Genomic DNA, 22,018 nt, shown 5'->3' with positions numbered 1-22,018 from the left:
GAGTACGTTGGTGTTGATCTAAGCAATGAGATCATTGACAAAAAATTTTCATATCTCAAGGGTGGTAGTGCAATAAAACAGACAAAAGGAAAAAGTAAAAAGGCTACCAAGGACACGGTTCTTGAGGAAGAAAGTCTTCCTCTTCCATCTACGACCAGGACCTCCTCATATCATAAGTACCTTGTGAATGGCATTGTCAAGGATGTTCTACAAGAATTTGTCAACCTCACAAAACAGATGATAAACTCTAGCAAACAAGCTAGGAAATTGGCTCTTCAAAATGAGAATTCATTTCGAAAATCTCAAAGCTGAGTTGAGGTTTTGCTTAAATACATAGACTCCTTGGATGATGACTAAGCTATGATTGATCACGATGAGGATATGACTAGAACCGAGGAAGAAGGATCTAATGCCTAGTCTATATTTCCTGATGTTGTTGAAGTGTAATGCTTTCTTTTTATAAATTCTAATTTTTTAATTTTTATCATGCTGAAACACTACTTTCTTGATTTTTGGCTCTTTGAATACTATTTTTTTTTTGGGATGACTGTAATAGACCTAGATATTTACCTTTGTTATTATCAAGTTTGCTTATTTTTGCTCTTTTGATTTGCTTGTTGGACTAACTTTTTCCAGGTTTTCTCCTTAATAACAAAAGGGAGAGAAAGATAAAATAAATTGAAAACTGCTCTGAACTTATAAAAATTTAGGATACAGATGTTTGAAGTTTTATCTCTATTTTGATCTATGATGATTAAAGCTGTTTGTTTTTGAAATGCTTATGATTTGATTAGCTTTTAAAATCTGCAGCTTATAAATCATTTAGTTGTAAATAAGCCTTTAGATGAATGTCTTTTTATTAGCTCTGATTTATGCTTGGTTCAAGGCTGGTCTATGATATTTTCGAATTAAAAATAAGCCTTGTGAACCATTGGCATTTGATTAAACAGGTTCCAAAAATATATAATTGTTTGATAATTGTTAGATGTTTGGCAATATTTCTGTGAAAAGCTTGTTGGTATCAGGTTATGAAAAACAAACATTTAGGAGGAGCTTAGAGATCAAAAGAAAGGCAAAGTTTCATGATATAGAAAACATCAAAGGGAAGTATCTAAAACTCTTCTTATGTCTTTTCAATTCATTTAGTAATGTTTGTCATCAAAAGAGAGATTGTTGAGTTTAGAAAACTAAATTATGATTAAGATGATGACTAAATATTATTTGATTAATATCAAATTATTTTTATAATATATTTTGTTTAGTGTGCAAAAAAGAAAATTGAAACTGGCCCAAGAAACAATGACTCAAGCCATATAGAATCTATTCCACATACACACACACTCACTCATGGTCCAAGGTTTATTTGCTTCCGCTTCGAATTCTGAAAGAAAAAAGGGTCCTTAGCAAAATAAAAGAATGAAAACAAACATGGTCCAACTAAAAGCAAGAAGCCCAAACCCGTAGTCCATATCCAAGTACATTCCTTCAACTTAGTTTTCAATTAAATGATTCTATTCCCATTTCATTTGAATAAATCACCACACCACTGAAAGTCAAATCCTCTATTCTTTATCTTCTCTTTTATTATATCACATCACTCTCTGAAACAAGAAGAAAGAAAGAAAAAAAAGTTCTGAAACTAGAGTAAAGAAAAGAACGAAAAGCAAGTTTTCATTTTCAAGTAAGAAGAGAAAGTAAAAGGGGCTAGAACAAAAGGGAATATCTCATCAAAAAAGAAAATCACAAAAAGTTTTTTTCTCCATTTTTGCTTCATCAAGGAACGGTGAAAAAATCAACTCTGTACAAGCACCGAATTGAAAAATGAAGAAAGTGAAGTCAATGGTACTCTACTGCTTATCAACGATCAAAAATCATACTTGGAGACAAAGTAAAGATGCACGGCTCAGATTCAAGAAGATAGATGAAAAAGGTTGAAAGAGAAAGGTATAGTTGCATGTCACTTCTTCTGCTCTCTTTCTCTCACCTCTGTGAATGCCGCTGCTGATTCTGATCTTGGGAGAAGAAAAACCAACATGTGCTAAAGCAAGGTTTCAAGTCTAGGAAGCTTTACTCTTCTATAATACAGGTGAATGGACAAGGATTGGAGCAAGGAGTGAAAAGCACATAGTTTGGGTCCTCGTAGCTCATTGAGTTATTCTATTGTTTTCCTTCATAGTTTTCATTGAGTATTTCTATTTTTCAGTTTAGTCTGTATGAGTTTCAATGGTAAAAGATAAATTGGTGAGGTTTGTATGTAAAAGTCATTGAGTAAAAAAGACAGAGAGGTAGCTTGGAGAAAAAGCCACAGTTATCTCATAAATTTTTTGTATGTATTTCTGTTCTGTTGTCATGATCCCGAGAGAATTTTCTTACAAGTTGGGTTAGCACTTTGCAGTTGAAAGTTAGGGTGAGTTCTAGTCAAGTTTGGTTTGGGTTAAAAACTTTACTTGTCCCAGATACGATTGGGTAGAATTGTATAAAGAATTTGTGATTGTATTATGTTGAAAGATAGTGAAATTTCGTCATTGTTGTGATAGAGACTGGATATAGGCTACATTGCACTGAGTAGCTGAACCAAGATACATCTGTGTGTCATTCTCTATTATCTTCTCTGTTTTTGGTTCTGCAGTATAGGAAACAAAAATAAAGTATCTCCTAATTTCTCTACTACACAATATTTCACTATAACACATATTGCAAGTAACTCTGTTCTGCCTCCTGCTGCGTTAGGAGACAACACTAAAGTCTCTCTTATTTTTTACTCATAGTATCTCTACAAAAGATAAGGTTAAAAGCTAAATTAAAAGGAGGTCAAGATTCAACTTCCATCTCTTAGCCACTGATTACCATCAGACACTCTACCCCTTTAATAATAATTTTTCTTATTTAAAAAAATTATTAATTTCTACCTCAATTATTAAAATAATATAAAGAGTGCCAACTCACCATTTTCTCAGCCGTGAATACACTAAACTAAACGGAAACATAACTCCTCTAACAGCAAATTAGTTTTGTTCATCGTTAGTTATTTTTAGTGTGTATATTAAATTTTGATTCTTTTATGTGTATTTTTGTTCAATTACTCGAAAAATTTTATTATTGAATCTATTTCTCTTAAATTTTGATTTATACTTAAATAAAGGTACTAATCAAACTTGTATTATTGATCTCAATTTAAAGAATAGATACAATTCTATTTTATTTTTATGTGGATCAACTAAAAAAATTTATAACACTTTTAAAGATAAAAAATAATAATCTTTTATTGATAATAAAAAATTGTACAAGAAATACTGAAAATAGTAATTTTAAAAAAATTTGTAAAGCAATAAATAAAACTCACTTAAATAATGCTAGAAAGTAAGTTTAAAAAAAACGAAAACATAAACAATATAAAGTAGAATTAATGAAGAAAGAAAAGAATACAAACTAAAAAAATGGTTTTCAATATTTACATGCACTTACACTTTATCTTTTTACATGCATTTACACTTTATCTTTTTCACCTTATTAGTGTGACATGAATTTTTTTTTAAATTTGTGTATTTTTATAAGTTGTCGAATAAAAGTCTCTTAATCTTTAAATGCTCTATTTATACAAGAGCCCTTCCGTTTAAAATAATTTTTCTTAATGATTAAGCATATCTGCCTAGGTTTTGAATTTTTTTTTGGGAGACCAAGCAATTTTTTTCACATTTTGATGTGTTTGTTTGGAATAAAAATAAAAGAAAGAAAAAGAGAGCGAAAGAAATTGAAAGAAAAATAGCTATTTTTTCTTGGTTAATTGAATGGAAAAATCAAAAAAAAAGAATAGTGTAAAAAAATAGGTCAAACCCATTGAAATTTATTTCTCTCCAACATTGGATGAAAAAATAGAAGAAAAATATACTTGGTATTAATATTCCAATATTATTCTTTAGTTTTTAATACATTTTAAAATATGCAAGACTAAATTGTCTTTTCATAACATCATATATTATTTTCTTTTTGTTCATTTTTCTTTCATCCAAATATATCTAAAAAAAATAAAATTTTACTTAATTTTTTCTCTAGATATTAAACTCTTCAACTCACATTTTAAAAAAATAGTTATTTCTTTGGATACCAAATCCTTCAATTCACATTCTAAAAAACTGTTTTAATAAATATATTTTAATTATAATCTTTATTATTTCCTTAAATTCGATCTCCTTCTTTCAGTCATGATTTCTTAAAAAATATGACTAAGTCTTTTCATTTTACATTTTTTTAATATTATTTTTGTATTTTTTGACTTTCTTTTTCTATCTTATAGTTTTCGAACTAAGTCAAGACATACTTTCTTTTCAAAGGAGATATTTTTTAATTTATATGAAAAAATCATGAAACTTTGCTTTTTTTTTTTTCCAATTTTTCTTAAAAAGATTGTCGGTTTTTTTTTTTAATTTATTTTTACCCTTACTTTTAATTTTTATTAGCAATATATTTCGACTTATATCTTACTTGGTTGAAAATATTTTGCTCCAACACAACCAAAATTCTTTATATAATTATTTAGTTAGTTTACTCGAAAAGTAATTAATTTTTTATTGGTACTAGGATGTATAATTAAATATTTGTTTTAGTTTTTTTATCTAACCCTATATATAAAGTAAATCCTCTATATAAAATTCTTTTGAACTTAGTTTATTTTAATATATTTATAATGTTAAAATTATGTATTTATGTTTACAGAAGTAATATATGTTATTAAGATTTTAAAATTAAATTCTTAAATTAATTTTGTTTAAGAGTGAATTAAATCAACGGAAAATAAAAGGGTTTGTAGAGTGTGATTAAGGGTCAATATATTTTGCTAAAATTTTTAATTTAATAAAATTTTTGTACCATCAAAATTAACATTTTTTACATATATCACAATTTCATTCTTAACTCAGAATCATCATATAACACAGGTTTTTTTTCTATCATTTTCTCTTGGTATTATCTCCCTGAATCATGGCAGAAAGTGGAAAAATTTTAATTGGCTCCGTTCTTTTGAGTAATGAAAAGAAGGAGGATGTAGTATAATTGTTAGAGAAGAGAACTATTCACAACTGTATTAATAGTCTGGTTGAAAGACTTTTTGTTGATAAATCTTTTTTAACTGGAACCATGGATAGGGCGTTTAAAGCAATTGGAAAAACTAGTAGGATTTCGAGTAAAGGAGACTAATCACAATCAATTCCAATTCTTTCTTGATAACGAGTGAGATGTTATGAAAATTGAGAGAGACTCTTTATAGCTTTTCAAGGACTATACTCTCCATATTTGAAAAAAGAGAGTATACTTTGGAGAACAACTAATCAATGAGATACCAATATGGGTCCAATTTTGAGGGGTTCCTGAAATCTTTAAGACACTGAAGGTTGCTCGAAAGCTTGGTAAAGAGCTTGGTAAGGTAATAGATATGAGATTGTTTTATATTAAAGGGAGAGAGACACGTATCATCAAAACAAGGATTGTTATTGATAGAAATCGAACTGTAAAAGACTTTTTTAAGGTCGCTGGTCCTGATAAGTCTCCAATTGGAGTGGCGGTTCAGTATAAAAGGTTAAGGATGGTGTATATGTACTGTGCAACTATAGGCCATGACCACAAAATATGTGTTTTTAGAGGATATAAAAAATAGGTTAAGGGAGGATAAGATAAAAGAATGAATCAGAGCTGATCAAATTTGGTATAAAGGTGCAAATTAAGGAGGATGAAGGGAGAAAGGGAGAAAAGAGCTTTCAAGCAGGTTAGCTCTTTCACAGAAAGAAATCGCTCTCAAACTGTCTGGTAGATGAATTTTTAAACTTGGGTGTTAAAGACAAAAAAAGGTACAATCAAAAAGTCAAGAATTCTATCAAAAACGAAAGACGTGATGAGAAAAAGGTGAATAATAGGAGTATAGAGGATGTTATGGTTATAAGTTCGAATTAGATTCAGTTGGGAGGAACAAGTAGTTTTCAAACGAAACATGCTAACACAGGGGCCTAATTGAAAACTCATGCTAAGTACTCCTGCTGTTGAATATTCCGTCAAATATAAAAAGTTGAAATAGATGACTAGATCAAACTATGGAGAGATAGAGATGTTGTCCGGGACTAAAAGAAAGACGAAAGATGAATTGGAGATAGTTTCAAAATCATTAACTGGAGGAGTTGTTGGAGATATGGATCAAGAGATTGGTGAAAGGTGCCCGCAGTGGCACTTAATTCACCATGAGAGTCCTAATGTAAAACTGTCGGGGTTTGAAAAGACTCTTGACAATCCACAAACTTAAAAGAATGTGCCAATTTCACTCTCTTGAGGTGATTTTTCTTTGTAAAACTAAAAATCAATCTCGAATGGTGAAACATAAAGTCAGATCATGCAGATATCAAAGTATCACATTAGTGGACCTGGATGGAGCATCAGGAGGAATGACTCTAGTATGGAAAGATCATGCAGAGGTATACATTTTGTTTTAAAACTTTTTTCCATAATTTTTTCAGTTAAAGATGAGAATAAAAATGTAAGTTGGGGGTTGGTTGCAGTTTACTCGAGTACTAATAAGCTGACTTGAATAAATCAATTCAAAGAACTTTTTTGTTGACTTTAGCAATTTGAAGGTAGCTTTATCATCTTAGGTGACTTTAATGCAATTACAAATTATAGAGAAAAGGAGGGAGAAAATATGAGGTCTGATGCCTCTATTGAAAATTTTAATGGTTTTATTTACGATACTCAATTGGTTGATCTTGAATGATAGGATAGTAGTTCACATGATCAAATAGGAGGGCTAGAGAGGCGTTAATTAGGGAGAGACTTGATCGTTTTATGACTGAAATGGCTTGGTGAGAGACTTATGTACATGCAGTGGTAAGAAAATTATCAAAGAATGGTTCAAATTACGCTCCTCTCTTACTTGATTCAGATCCTCCAAGATGGTCTACCAAAAGAAGATTTAAATTTTAGGAGCGGTGGTGTGAGATGGAAGATATAAGGGCACTGGTAGCAAAAATTTGGGTATGAAAGTTAATGACTCACCTATGTATGTTTTGGCACAGAAATCGAAGTGTTGTAGGCACCATCTAGTGCAGTAGTAGTAGCATAACAAATCCAACTATAATAAGATAATTGAAGAACTAAATTTTAGGTTGGAACAATTGAAGACAATAGGTTATTTTGGTGGATCAGAGGTATTAGAAGTAGAGAAAAAATTAGAAGATGAATTATAAAAAAAAATTTTAGAAGGAAAAATCAAGATGCAAGTGGCTAAAAGAAGGGGATAGCAACACAAAGTTCTTTCATTGCAAGTTCGAAGCTAGATATAAGAAAAATAAAATTTGGGGACTAGTTTGGAACAATGGTTAAATAGTTTCAGATCCACATAATATTGCTTTGGTGGCTGAAAATTATTTCAAGAAAATATTTTCATCCGCTAACCCATTAGAACCTAGTGACATATTCAGCGATTTCAATCCTCCAGTTACAGTTTTCATGAACCAAAGGCTAATAAGACCAATCTCTATAGAGAAACAAAGAGATTCACTTTTAATATTTGTCCTCAAAATGCTCCAGGTGAGGATGGCTTCACAGCACAATTTTTTCAGTTTTATTAAGATATTATGGATGCTGATGTTTTTAAGACAATTCGTAGCTTCTTTGGTGGAGGTAAAATGCTCAAGGCGTTTAACCATACACAGATTTGTTTGATCCCTAAGATACCGAATACTAGAGACATGACATAAGTCAGACCTATTAGCTTATCCTCAATCTTTTATAAGATTATCAAATTTCTGGTACATAGATTTCAGAAGTTTATGAATAATTTAATAAGTCCAAGCCAGAGTACGTTTTTACAGTGTAGATTAATTTCTGACAATATTTTAATAGCTCATGAATGTATGCACTACCTCAAAACTAAGAGGTGCGGATTTGAATGTGAAATGGCTATTAAATTGGATATAAATAAAGCATATAATAGAGTTGAGTGGAGTTTTTTATGGTTCATTATGAAAGAACGAGTTTTGGAACTAGATGGATTTTTTAGATCAGAGAACTAGTTGCTACTGTTTTTTACTTTGTTCTTGTGGAATGCCAACCTTATGGCTTTTTTAAGCTAACAAGGGGTATCCGGAAAAGAAATCCCTTGTCACCTTATCTATTTCTATTCTGTGCGAAAAGATTATTCTATCTGTTACACAAGATAGAACAAAACATGTATATTCAGGGGATTCAAATTCATAGAAGGTCTCCAACAATCAATCATCTTCTCTTTGTTGACGACTCTATCTTATCTGGGAAGGCTAATGAGAAATCATACAACAATATCCTATTTCTACTCAATGAATATGAAATGCTTAGCGGACAAAAAGTTCACCTCCACAAATCAGTAGTTTTTTTCAGTTAAGACACTCCACTTACCATAAGACAACAGCTTGCAGAGTTACTTAACATAGAGCATGTGGGAGCCCAAGAAAAATATCTAGGCCTTCCATCCATTATTCAAAGATTTAAAATAGCTACATTCGATGCAATAAAGGATAAAGTTCAGAAAATAGTTCAGGCTTGGAAGAGGAATCTGTTATCAGCAAGTGGCAGACATGTTTAATTAGAGCTATTGGAGAAGCTATTCCAATATATACGCTTTCATGTTTCAAGCTTCTAGATTCTCTAGTAGAAGAAATACATAGGATTCTAAGACAATTTTGGTGGGGTCAGAAGGGAATGGAGAGAAAGATGGATTGAGTTAGTTGGAATTGTATGACCAGACCTAAAAAGAAAGGCGGATTGGGATTCAAGGATCTCAGAGCTCAGAACCTAGTCTTGCTGGATAAACAGTTTTGGCGAATTACTACTAAGCCTAATTCGCTACTTGCGCGTATGCTCAAAGGAAAATACTATAGATACACTAACCTCCTTTTGGCAGATAAAGGAAACCAACCTTCCTAAGGTTGGCAAAGTCTACTGGAAGAAAAAAAAATGGTAGAAAAAGTTTTGAGATGGAGTATAGAATTTGGCACAAATGTTCGTATTTGGGAGGATCCATGGCTACCTCCATCCTATCCTTTTAGATTCAATAATAACAACAATCTAGTAACAGACATCAATTGAATACATGATTTATTTACAGTAAATGGAAGATGGAATAAAGAGCTAGTTGAAGCAGTTTTTTTTTTTGAACCCAATTCTCAAATTCTCTCCCTGCCACTGAACAACAATGGTGAGGGCAACCTTGAATGGACCTAGAACAAGAGAAAGTAGTACGATGTGGCCTCGGAATACTAGGTGGCTTATGATTTTTTCATGTGCCAGTTGAATATCTTCCAACGGTGATGACGGATTCAATGCTCTGAAAATCAATTTGGGGGTTAAAATTACTATTCAAAGTAATTTTTTTATGGAGAGTAGCCCATAAAAAATAACCTATACTCAATTTGATCAACCAAAGATTCTCAAATATTTCAGTGATGTGTCTAAGATGTAGAAATGACAACAAAACAATCCTTTACGCCTTGGTGTAATGCGATTTTGCTACTGAGATTTGGTCTTCCTCTTCTTTTATGAATGGTATAGTATAAAATGGAACCATAGAGTTTGTAGTCTAGTGGCAAACGGTGAATAGAGACATATAAAGAGGACAATCTTCTATGATTCTCCTTGCATCTCTGTGTTGGACTTTGTGGAAGGCGAGAAATTTGGAGGTTTTTAAAAGTGAGAAGCTGGCGGCAACAGTAATTGTGAAAATAGTAAATAAGCTCCAACAAGAAATGACTCAAGTTATAGAGTACTGTTTTTTGTAAATTTTTTATTTTTTCTGTTAATATTCCTTTTACTAGTATTTAGTGTTTATCAAAATGAGATATCTCTTTTTTTTTCTTTGTTTTTATAATGGAGAATGTATTTCTTTTTTTTAAATGTAATTACATATTTTTTTAGGAAAAAAAAAAGAGTGAATCAAATAAACAATTCATTAATTTTTATATATTTTTGAGAAAAGTTATCCGCGGCTCCCCGCATATTAATATAAAGTACAACTAATATATATGCTTAATTAATGGTATAATAAAGTTCTGTTGGGATTTGGATTTTTATAATACTTGATTTGATTTTAACGCCACTTACTATTTAATTACTATTGAATTACTAACCTTAATGGCATGTCTTGCAAAGGCTGCTGTCATTTATCATCCATCAGTACATTAGTTAAAGATAAACTTGTCAAATTCCTGTGGATCATAATCAGAACTTGCACTCAAATTACATAAATAGCCATGGATTGCCGGGAACAACTAACAATAATATACTAATATTAATATTCTTTAAAGCACACTATTATGGTATAATTATTTTTCAAATTGTCTTAAGATTTAATTAATTTATAAAAATATATTTATTGTATTTTTATTTTTTAAGAGTAAAATAACAATTAAGTCTCTAAAAATTTTTACTTCGAACTAATTGGTCTTTAAAAAAAAATATTAACTTAGTTTTCTAAGATAATAAATGATGAACATCTAATGTCTTTTTATTAATTTATCACGCAAAATTTAACAGCAGTATTTATATGTACCATTATGGCGTTACCTACAATAACGTGTTTATTTATAAAAAATCATCATGTAAATAATAACTTTTAAAACAAAATTTCACCTATTTTTATAGAATTTGTTATAAATAAAAAGCAATTGATAAACATTATATAAAAATTCAAAAGATAATAAATGTTCTATTGTCTAAAATTACATCGTTTCTATATTCACGAAAAACAACACACACCATATAAATAACAAAATACATAAGTAATTCTATGTTATTTTGTATTATATATCCATTGACAAAAAGATATACACCATCTATTATTATAATTTATAAAGAGCTTAATTGATATTTTTTTCAAAGAGTAATTAGTCTAAAATTAAAATTTTTAAAAATGTAATCGTCACTTTCTTCACTTTTTAAATTCAAAACCAAAATGATTGATCAGGTTTAACTTCCAGGCACTAACATAACATAAAATCTAACATGGTACTAAGATGTCATATGCATGAGGAATGATAAGACTGAATTAAATAATGGAAAAATTGATGTTTTAGCTTTTATGTTTTTTTTTTTTGGTCAATATGTTTAGCTTGATGAGACTCAATTAACTCCCAAAACAGTGATGTTTTAGCTTGCATTGCTCATGAATTTAGTTGATTACAATGCCTCACCTTCCATTGGGTTATGCTGCCAGCACTTTGAGCTAATTTTATTAACGGCAAGGAATTACTTAATATTTTTCCTTTTGTTTAACTATTAATTAATTTTGGGATAAATACTTAAATTGGTTTCAGTGAATTTCATATAAGATAATTTGGTCTTTAATAAAATTTTGATATTTTGGGAGTTCTTAAAAATTAATTTTATCATATAAATTAATTCTTCTATTACATTTAATGAAATTTTATCATAAAATAATTAAGTCAAAAAATATTATTATAAAATAAATTAATATTTTAATAAAGAAATTAATGTATCTCAAAGTCTCTAAAATAATACAAATTTATTAATAATCAAAATTTTCAATTTAAGTTTTTTAAAGACTCAATTTCAATATTTATTCATTAATTAGTTATGCACAAAATATTTGATTTTTTTGATAAGTGAGTTAAAGTCCGCACGAAAATTGCAGGTTGTAGGTGTGTTTATAAATTAAATTATATTCGCAAATTTGTGGTATTTCCTTTTTTTTTAAGTTAAGAGTAAAATTTGAATTTAAGATCTTTAGATAAAGATGGAAAAACTATGTTATTTGAGTTATAACTTGTTGACACAAATTTATAGTAAGAGGTAAATACCAAATCGGTATTCGAAAGATTCTAGCGCTGACAAAATAGTACTTGACTTTTGACAAAATAATCCCTAAAAAATTTTAAAATTTGACAAGCGTGTTCCCGAACTCGTCGGAGCAAATTTTCGACAAGCACAATGCTGACATGGCCACCGTATTCTAGTAACCTGGCAAACCATTCCCCAAACCCTAATCCCTTCCTCCCAACGCAGACTCCCCCTCCATCTCCCTCCCCATTGCAGCCCCCTTCCCTCTCTCTCCCCAACGCATGCTCGCCCCCTTCTCTCTCCATCGCAGCCCTTCCCCTACCCAATGCACACTCTTTTTCCATCGCAGCCCGCTTCCCTTTCCCTCCCAATCACAGCCTCCCTCCCCAACGCACATTCCTTTTTTCCTCTGCCTCCCTAATTGCAGCAGCAAAAGCAATAATAACAGTAAAAACAACACTATTAGAATCTCAAACATAACCAACAGAAGAACTTGCGTATTCAAAATCTAACCTTGCTTGTTCCTCCTTTTTTCTTTTTTCTCATTCCTTCTTTCTCTTCTCAAAGGACCATAACAATAACAATAACAATAACAATAATAATATCCATTCACACACACAGACATTTACACAAACACATAACATGCATATATAAATATAAAGAGAGAAAGAGAAAAAGGCTTAGGAGCAGAGGGGATACGGCTATTTCAAGCCTTGTTGTGGCTCCGATGATGGTGGCAGTGGTTCTTGATGGTGCTCTTGCAGTTGAAGTTGCTGTTGAGATTGTTGCTACGATGGGAAGAGAGAGAAAAGTATGTGTTGGGGTTGTTGTTGTATTTGTTGCCACTTGCTGTTGATGTTGATGTTGAGGTAATTGTTACTGCGAGTGGTGGTGTTAAGGGAGAGAGGAGGAGTGTGCGTTGTGGAGGAACTGTGATGGGGAGGGAGAAGGAGGGAGGGAATGGGCGTTGGGTAGGGGGCTGTGATCGGAAGGAGAGGAAAGGGGGGCTGCGATGGGGAGGAAGAGGGAGGGGGTTGCGTTGGATTGGGTAGGGGGAGGGCTGTGATGGGGAGGGAGATGGAGGGAGAGACTGCATTGAGAGGAAGGGATTAGGGTTTGGGGGATGGTTTGCCATGTAACCAGAATATGGTGGCTATGTCAGCATTGTGCTTGTCGGAGATTTGCTCCGACGAGCTCGGAAACACGCTTGTCAAATTTTAAAATCTTTTAGGGACTATTTTCTCAATAACAAAAGTCAGGTACTATTTTGTCAGCGTCAGAATTTTTTGGGTACCGATTTGGTATTTACCTCTTTTATAATAATTATTGGTATTGGATTTATAATTTATATATATGACTAGATTCGATCCATTTGCACTCTAATTGAATTAGATCGCGGATATCACATTTATATTCGTATATCCGATCTACATATGTAAATCCACACTAAATAATAAATAAATAATATTTATGTTATATTTATATTTTATTTTAATTAATAATTATTTATTTATATATTATGTATTATTTTATTTTTATTATTTAAAAAAATTAATTTATTTATATTTTAAAAATAAATATATTTAAAAAAATTTAAAATAAAAAATGAATTTTATTAACTTTATTTATATATATATATAATATTTTTTAATATTTTTATTTTACAAATATATTTGATTCAATTCACAAATATACGGATCGAATTTAAATATAAAAAAGATAAATATTAAATCCAATTCAATTTATCTCAATTTGATCCGCCAATACACCTAGCATGCTGGAAAGGAAGCGAATGCTTCGGAATAAAGGGAATGGATTAGTGGACCCCACTGCTGACTCCATCACTCATGGAAACTAATTAAAAATAAAATAAAATAAAATAATAATAACGGTAGATGCAACAAACAAACTCCAAGTTAAAAATTAATTAATTTTGGAAAGATCAAGGTTTGTTTAAAAAGGTTGCTTGCTTCTGATTATTATTCCTTGTTTGTTGCATATGGTCAGTGAGTCTGCAAAAGACACCTGATTGGTTTTGGAATTGGGTTGGAATTCTAAGTAATCCTCATATTTAATTTTTATTAATAATATCATTTTACTCGATTGTGATTTTTTAGTTGTACACAAACATTAAGATAATTATTAAGTTTTATTAAAAATATAAATAATAATAAAAAAATTTCTATTATTATTTTCTATTTTTATTAATTATTTAGGACCCGTTTAATAAATTTTAAAAATAATTTTTTTGAGTTTTTGATTTATGAAAAATAATAGTATTAATGTCTGATATAATTTTTAAAACTAAATTATAACTTTCTAAGAAACTATTTAGAAACTTATAAAAAAAGTTGAAAAATTTTTTTTATCATATTTTTATAAAATAAACACTTTTAAAATTAAAAATTTAAATACAAAATAACTTATTTATAAACTACTTTTGATATAGTCATTTATTGTTTAAGTTATTTTCTTAAAAAAAATTTAATTAAATTATTTATCCAAATTAGACCTTAGTCTTTTTAACTTTTGTATTTAATAATAGAAGATATAATAGATCAAAATTAATTAATAAATTTTCATAATAAAAAATACTTAATTTGTAATAAAAATAAAAATAAAAAAACAGTTAATATAAAATGGAGAAAGTAATAACTTTTTTTTTGGGATTAACTATTACCTTATTAATAGTTGCAATTAAGTTAGAAATTATTTGTGATCTTATATATAATATTTATTAAAAATGGAGAGAATCTAGAGGGGCGTGTGGTTGCATACACAAATAAATTGGAAATACAAAGGGAGATAGGGAGAGAAAATTCCAAAAAAGAAAGGAAGAAAAGAAACATAAATGAGAAAGAGACGAGGATGTTGACAACTTTAATGTCCCTTCCCATGTAAGCTTCGTTTGGTTTCCGTGGATTTCATTTTTGGACCCATTCGTTTCTCCCTATGTGTCTTGAACCACCCCAAACTCCCATAATAGAACTTGGATCAAAGTCTTTGTTCTTTGTGGCAAAATAAATATTTGCAGACAAGTCCTCCTCCACTTCCACTCCATTCAACAGCCTATCAACGGAGAAAATAAAGATCTAAGACCATCTCCAGTGTAGTCTCTGTTGTAGTCACACTTAATTAATTAATTAAAATTTTTAAAATTAATATAATTAATTTTTTTTAATAATATAATTTAAATTTATAAAATTTAAAAAAATTCACTATTAAAAAATATTAACATTAAATAAATTTATATATAAAAATAATATACAATATATAATTCAAAATTATATTAATTTATAAAATTATTTAATATAAAAAAATATAGTTAAACTCTATTATTTTGTAATGTGGTTAACATTTAAATTTTATAAATAAAAATAAATAACTCACTAAAAATTATTTTATAATATAAAAAAATTAAATTTACTTTTTTATGTAAATAAATTTAATTAATTATAATTGAGTATAATTATTTTAATTATGATTTAAATCATTAATATAAATTATTAATTAAATAATAATATAATTATTTATTATGATTAATTATAATTTAATTATTTTAATAATATTAATTATAATTTAATATAATTATTAAAATAATAATTAATTAAATAATTATATTAATTAATTAATTATAATTTAATTATTTAATATAATTATTTAATTAATTATTATTTTAAAAATAATTTGCCACATGGCAAGTTATCATTGGTAGGATAGAGTCCCTCTGAGAAGGAACTCGTCTTCCTTGAGACTTGTGGATGGACTTTCATATCCTTTTTTCCAATAATTGAAGTCCCTTTGGTAGCGTTTGTTTCCAGGTACTGAGACAGAGACTGAGAGACTGAGATTCAGTATTGTGTTTGTTAGTTCAGAGATTGGTACTAAAATTTCTGTCTCTGTCTCTAAAATTTCAGTATTTCAGCAGGAGACTGAAATTTTTAGAGATGGAGACTGAAACTTTAATAACATTTTATACCTAAAATACTTTCATTTCAATTAATTAATTCTAATTTTACCATTTGTACAAATTAAATTAGAGTTTCATTCTTGTTTCAATTCCTGTCTCTCATTTTTCACCAAACAGAATCCTGAGATTTATTTCAATCCATGTCTCTTAGTCTCTGTCTCTCAGTCTCAGTCTTTCTGTCTCTGTCTCTCCACCAAACGCTACCTTTATGTCAGGAAAAAGTGAGAGAGAGACTCTCCATTGGAGTTGCTCTAAATGAAAATCATTATATATATATATTTTAAAAGGAGTTTAATACAAAAATAAAGCGAATTGACGAAGTAAAGAATAAAAACAAAACAATATTTATCGTAACCACCTAGTAACTTATAAAGCAAAAACATATTTTACTATCGTCTTTGTCATTGTTATCAACCAAAAAAAAAAATTCGTCATACCTCCATTTCTGGTAATTAAAAAAAGACATATCAATCATTATATTATAATAATAATACTCTAAATTAAGTCTAAAAATAATTTAGTCTCCCATTTTAGATTTTGAAAAATTTTAGTTATTAAATTAGTTTATAATTTTTTATATTTTTTAAAAAATATTTTATATCAAATTATATTAAAAAAATTTAAATAAACTAATTCATTCTCATTGTTATTTAGTAAAAATATAAAAACCTTGATAAATATCTAAAAATTTCAATCAGTCTCTCAATTAATGTAACGTACAGATTAATTAATTCATTTACATAATAAAAATCTAAGAACTTACTTAATAATTTAAATTAGTTTAAAATTATCTAAATATATGAGTCTGATTGGACAATTATATAAAACTCATTAAAATTAAACTCTAAAATTTAGCACAAACAATTATTTAAAAACTGATTTAGGACATTATTCAATTAAACCAATACGAAAAGAGCAAATGATTAATGAGGAACATGGAAGGACCTAGATGAAATTTGAAAGAAGCAAGGGTGAAATCGGGTATTTCAAGTTTGGAGCATTTGATAAATATTTGTTGGCATTGAAAGTCCAGGAGTTAACGGGACCAGCAGAAGGCGCACACCATCTCTCTATCTCATATTCTGTTTTCTCTCTCTGAAATCTTCATTGAGAGAATGGCCCAGCACTGCAGATCCAAATCCCCATTTTATCTGCTTTTCATGTTTCCTCTCCAAACCTCTCATAAAAATCTCTCTTTTATTTTTGGCTCTCTCTGCTTTCTTCTTATTATGTTTCTTCCACTCTAATGTCTTCTTCTTCTTTTCTCTACTTTATTCTGTAACATAGCAAGTGTCCACGCACAATGAACTGCATCCTTCACTTTTCTCCTTCTTCTTCTTCTTCTTCAGGTGAGTCTTAAGTCTCTTTTCAGTTTTCACTTCATCTCATGCGCGAACGACATTTTTCCTGTTGTTTTTTGTTTTTTTATCCTTCCATTATTGTAATTATTATTTAATTTTAGCTTCTAATTTCTAATATAGTCTCACTGGTTTTCTTCAGTCCCATAGTTATATCGGGTTTTGTTGTTTTTATGGTTGAGTTTGGTTATTTTCTAATTGGTTCTCTATCATTTTGGAGCGTGTAATATGTATAATCTGGTTTTTATTTTATTTTATTTTATTTTTCTTTTGGGCTCAGTTACGTTTCCGGGACGTCAAATGATTTTGGTTGATCTTGTTTCAGTTTTCTGGCAAAAGATTTCCAACTCCTATTACCCTTTTCTTTTTTTGCTTTTGGTCTTTACCTTCCACTGGCTTGATTGTTGAATGGATTTTGATTTTATGCTATTGTCCTTTGAGAATCTGATTCTTATTTGCGTTTGGAGGTTTGTCTTGTGGAAACTTTTATCTTTATGGTGGTTTCATAGCATTTGTTCCAGCTCTATCCATAGCCAATTCTCTGTTCTTCCCTTCCATGTTCTCTTCATAGATGAAACTAGTTGAATTCTACTTGAATGCTGATGGTTTTTCCTATGATTATTCTTTGTGCTTCTGTTTTGAGGCTGTAATTTGTGCTTTCATTGCCAGTTATAAACATGGTGTATAATTAAGGAATAATTTTGAAGTTAATGTTTCCATTTTGTTTATTCATTTACCTATTTTTGCGATACTAGAAACTATTGTGTGTATAGAAAAATTCTGGTGACTGTTCTGTGGCAAGTGGCAACATCTTGATATGAATAGTAACAGAACTCCCTTTTTTTTTAAAAAAAATTCGACATCCGTGTATCAATAATTAATCTTATTTTGTGATCTCATGTTTTAAAAGCTTATTATGCTGATAGAGAGTTAGATTCAATGCTTGTGTTTACTAGTTTTAAAAGCTTATCATGCTTATGAGGAACTATTTGGTATTCTACTCTGTTACCTATATCTAAGACACACCACCATTTGATGGCAATAAGTTCACATTTCTAGCCGTCGTCATAATGTGGATGCCTTATGTTAATATTATTGTGTTCCTATGATTTACTAACATATGGTTGAAGTTGGCTTGTCATAAATCTTCATCTATTTTGCTTCATTCACCATACAGATTGACTTGCATTCAATTTCTCCAGCATGTTTTTCCTTTGAGGGTGCTTGATTGCTATGTAATATGGATTTATCATGATCTAAAATTATGCTGTGCTTCAATGTCTTTTGTTAAACTACACAATTGAATCTAAAATTTTGGGTATACTAGTTAGTTACATAGAAAAGGAACTTAAGTTGTTCGCCAACAATCTTGTTTAACTCTTCTTTTTCATATGCATAAAATACCTTCCTTTGGTGCAGGTTTTCCTTCCTTTGGAACCGAGGGTGACACGCTGCTACATCTTGTTTAATTGAAACTGTGTTCTTGTTTATGGCATTATTGGAAATGGGCGCAAACGTGCAATGTGACGGCTACTTTCCAGGATATTATTCAGCAAGAGATCTCCTGTTTGAATCTGAACGCAGCCCATGGACCTCATCTAATGTTAACAGTGAGCTTAAGAATGAGTTGCATTACGTTGGTTCCTTGCCGGTATCATCGCCTTGTAACCTTCTAGGCTACAACAAGGAACTTCTAAAACAGACAATACTCAAGCATGAAGCCATATTCAGGGACCAAGTATGTTAATTATTTATTTTGTTAGATTGGATTCTCTCTGTGTGTCTTCTGTCTAGTTCTTTCCTTATTGGTTAATCAAATTCTGAATTTTATTGGTTTTCAGATTCATGAGCTCCACCGCATTTATAACAAACAGAAGGAGTTGATGGAAGATATTAAAAGAAATGAATCATATAAACAGCACTTGAGGTTGGAGGCATCATCATGGTCAGCTTCTTCTTTGCCATCCAAAAATGCCCAAAAGATATCTTACTCGCCAAACTTGCCGTGGTCTACGGCTCAATCATTGCCACCGGGGGCTTCTCTACAAGAGAACGGCAAGAAAATATGTCCCACTCCTGTTCCGATAGTGACCGAAGAATCTTTCAAAGATTCTAAACCATCAGAATCCAAATACAGAAAAGTTGGCAAAAAGATATTGGATCTTCAGCTTCCGGCTAACGAATACATTGATAGTGAAGAAGGTGAATGTTTAGAAAATGGAAGTGTCACTGATGTGCTGCAAGTCTCAGCTTATTCTTTAAATGGATCTTCCAAAGTTGTGTGTGGCAATGGTGAGAAACCATATGGAATCAATTCTAATGGTTTTGCTGGCTTAAATTTACAATTTAAGCTTGAAGAAGCAACTTCAAAGTCTTATGATTTGGCAGCCCCTACACATAATAGGAACAATGCCTTTTATGATCTGTCAAAGACAACAAAATTGAGCTATCAGAATTTTCCAAATGATGTCATTTGGAATTTGAACAAGCGAAAGGATCCTGAAAATTTCTCAGGAAACCCTCTGTTGGAACAGAGAAAGATACAGGAGCAGATGTGTAGAGGTAATATTATACCCTTTTTCAATTCAGATTTGTCAGCTGCTATTATAATCTGTTCATAAATATGTACAATTATAAGTTTTTTCATGTAAATTCTTCAATTTTCAGGGCAAAGTGGTGGTGCATTGGATTCTTTTTCCAAAGTTATTTGTACAGGAAAGCAATCTGATTCAATTGAACTATTAAGAAAGAATATGGAACAATTTAATGACCCTCCATATTTTCATCCGTTAAATCATGTTAGCGAACCTTGGCCAGTGAGGAAGTTTTCTAGCAATGGTTCACAAGTTCAAGGTTTCATGAGTAATGGCTCACTTGGATCCAGCAATGCACCTCGCACATGCTCTCAATATGATAAGTTAAGTTCTGGGATTTCACCCGCTGAGTTATGGAAAACACCTGCTTACTGTGGCCAAAGCTCAATAGCAGTTCCGGCACTTCCTTTTTTAAGCTCTTCAGTATCATTGGGTCAAAGTTCTAAATCATTGATGGGAATTTCAGTGTTCACTCAAGATGAGAGTTATCAGTGTAAAAGTGGTAAACCTGGCCATGATTTAGATGGCCGACACTTTCTTCTGGGCAGCAGGTCCAAGCCGTTGGATCTTCCATCAATTAGTTCTAATGATCCCAATAGCAGTGCCAAGCACGATTCATTGGATAGCGATGAGCTTCGGATGAATATCATGGGTTCTAAAGATGTGGGAACTCTCAAGAATCTAAACCTGAATATTGCACCTGCTGGTTATTTTGATATAACAGCACTTCAAAGCATTCAGATTCCTAGAAAAGAAAATAACCTTCAGGATTCAAGTAGGGGGCTGCCATGGCTTAAGGAAAAGGTTGTATTCAAAGGAAAACAGAGTGAAGGGAGTAAAATTGCTACCCAGATTGATTCTGTTTTCACAAATTCTTGTAATGTGGAGTTAAAGAAGACTGAGGAGAGTGACCTTAGTGCGGATAAGATTCTTGCGCTTCACTGTAATGAGGGGCCTCAAATGTCGTCTGATCGTCAACCTTTGCATGTCCCGAACCAATTGAAAAGCCAAGGTGCTGATGGAATTGAGGGAAAATGCATATTTGATGGAAAGTTATCTTGCATTCAATCACTACCCCCTGCTGAGTATACAGGGAAGAATGAGCAGAAGAAACAAGAATCTCTGGCTGGTATTATTGACCTAAATTCATGCATGATTGAGGAAGAGAATATGCTGATGGAGGTTGATCTCCAGGCACCTATCAGTCCAGAAAACAAGGAATGCTCGCCGCCTAGAGGAGAATCCGATGAAAACCAGCTTGAGATGCCATTTCAATTGGCAGGACAAGAGGATCCGGAAGCGCAAGAGGAGCAAGCTAGAGTTGCTGCCGAGGCTTTGGTTACCATATCAGGATTTGTGGACAACGATGGTCTCAAAAAGACAACTTGTTTATTGTCCGAATCTTCTGCAAGAAGTCCTCTTCACTGGTTTGCTGGCATTGCTTCCACAGCAGCAGATCATCCAGAGAATAATGCAGGTTGGAGCAGTGCAGTGAACAATCTCGATGACTTTTCTCCTATCAACATGGATTACTTTGAGTTCATGACTTTAAATTTGACCGAGACAAAAGTCCTAGATTGCTGCTATAGTAACACTATTGGCCAGATGGAGCAAGTAGGCGGATCAACTTCGCCAACTCAGCCAAGGAAGGGCCGGCCAAATAGGGGAAGGTGGCGGAAGGACTTCCAAAGCGAAATCCTCTCTAGCCTTGCTTCTTTGACAAGGTACGAGGTGACCGAGGATCTTCAGATCATAGGAGGTCTTGTAGCTGCTGGTACCCACTCGGAAACAGGTTCTCTAAGAAGTGCAGGTAAAAATGTGTCAGCCAGGGGGCGCCGTCGATCCGGTACTTCGATTTCTAACAACACAGAGTTGCATTTGAACAAGATAACTAGTACCACTGGATTTGGAACTGAGAAAGGGTGCCTAATAAGCTGGGGAAAGATTTGTAGAAAGAGAAGGGGGAAGAGACTTCCCACTACTAAACCCCATCATATTTTGAACCAAGTATATAACTAATTCTAAGATTAATTCCATGGACTTTGGACGAAGTTTCTTTTTTCTTTCTTATTTTGTTTTTTTTTTTTTGTTTTTTTTTGGTGAACTATAGGGTGGTCATGTAAATGTCTTAATATACATACAATAATATGAATATCAATATGTTAAGGGTAGGATAGAAAGAAATAGTGACCTCTGAAATGTGTATCATTTTGTTGTTTGTTTATTGGAATGGAATCTATTCTCTCATCTCATCGTAAGAGATGGTATAGCTTGTCTCCAAATTTGTT

General features: G+C 31.2%; 1 protein-coding gene across 1 annotated transcript; it reads left to right on the top strand.

Annotated features, from left to right (window-relative positions):
• The first annotated feature begins 16,831 nt into the window (after positions 1-16,831).
• Positions 16,832-21,795, top strand: LOC130946014 (uncharacterized). Its single transcript, XM_057874699.1, has 4 exons — positions 16,832-17,127; positions 18,556-18,874; positions 18,978-19,698; positions 19,804-21,795. The coding sequence occupies exons 2-4, from the start codon at positions 18,626-18,628 to the stop codon at positions 21,747-21,749; spliced, it is 2,916 nt and encodes a 971-aa protein (XP_057730682.1). The 5' UTR covers positions 16,832-17,127; positions 18,556-18,625; the 3' UTR covers positions 21,750-21,795.
• Positions 21,796-22,018: the final 223 nt, after the last annotated feature.

Source organism: Arachis stenosperma, chromosome 1, assembly GCF_014773155.1.
Source record: "Arachis stenosperma cultivar V10309 chromosome 1, arast.V10309.gnm1.PFL2, whole genome shotgun sequence".
Taxonomy (NCBI): Eukaryota; Viridiplantae; Streptophyta; class Magnoliopsida; order Fabales; family Fabaceae; genus Arachis; species Arachis stenosperma.
Note: the sequence above shows the minus strand (reverse complement) of the source record. Positions and strands in the feature narration are given on the sequence as shown.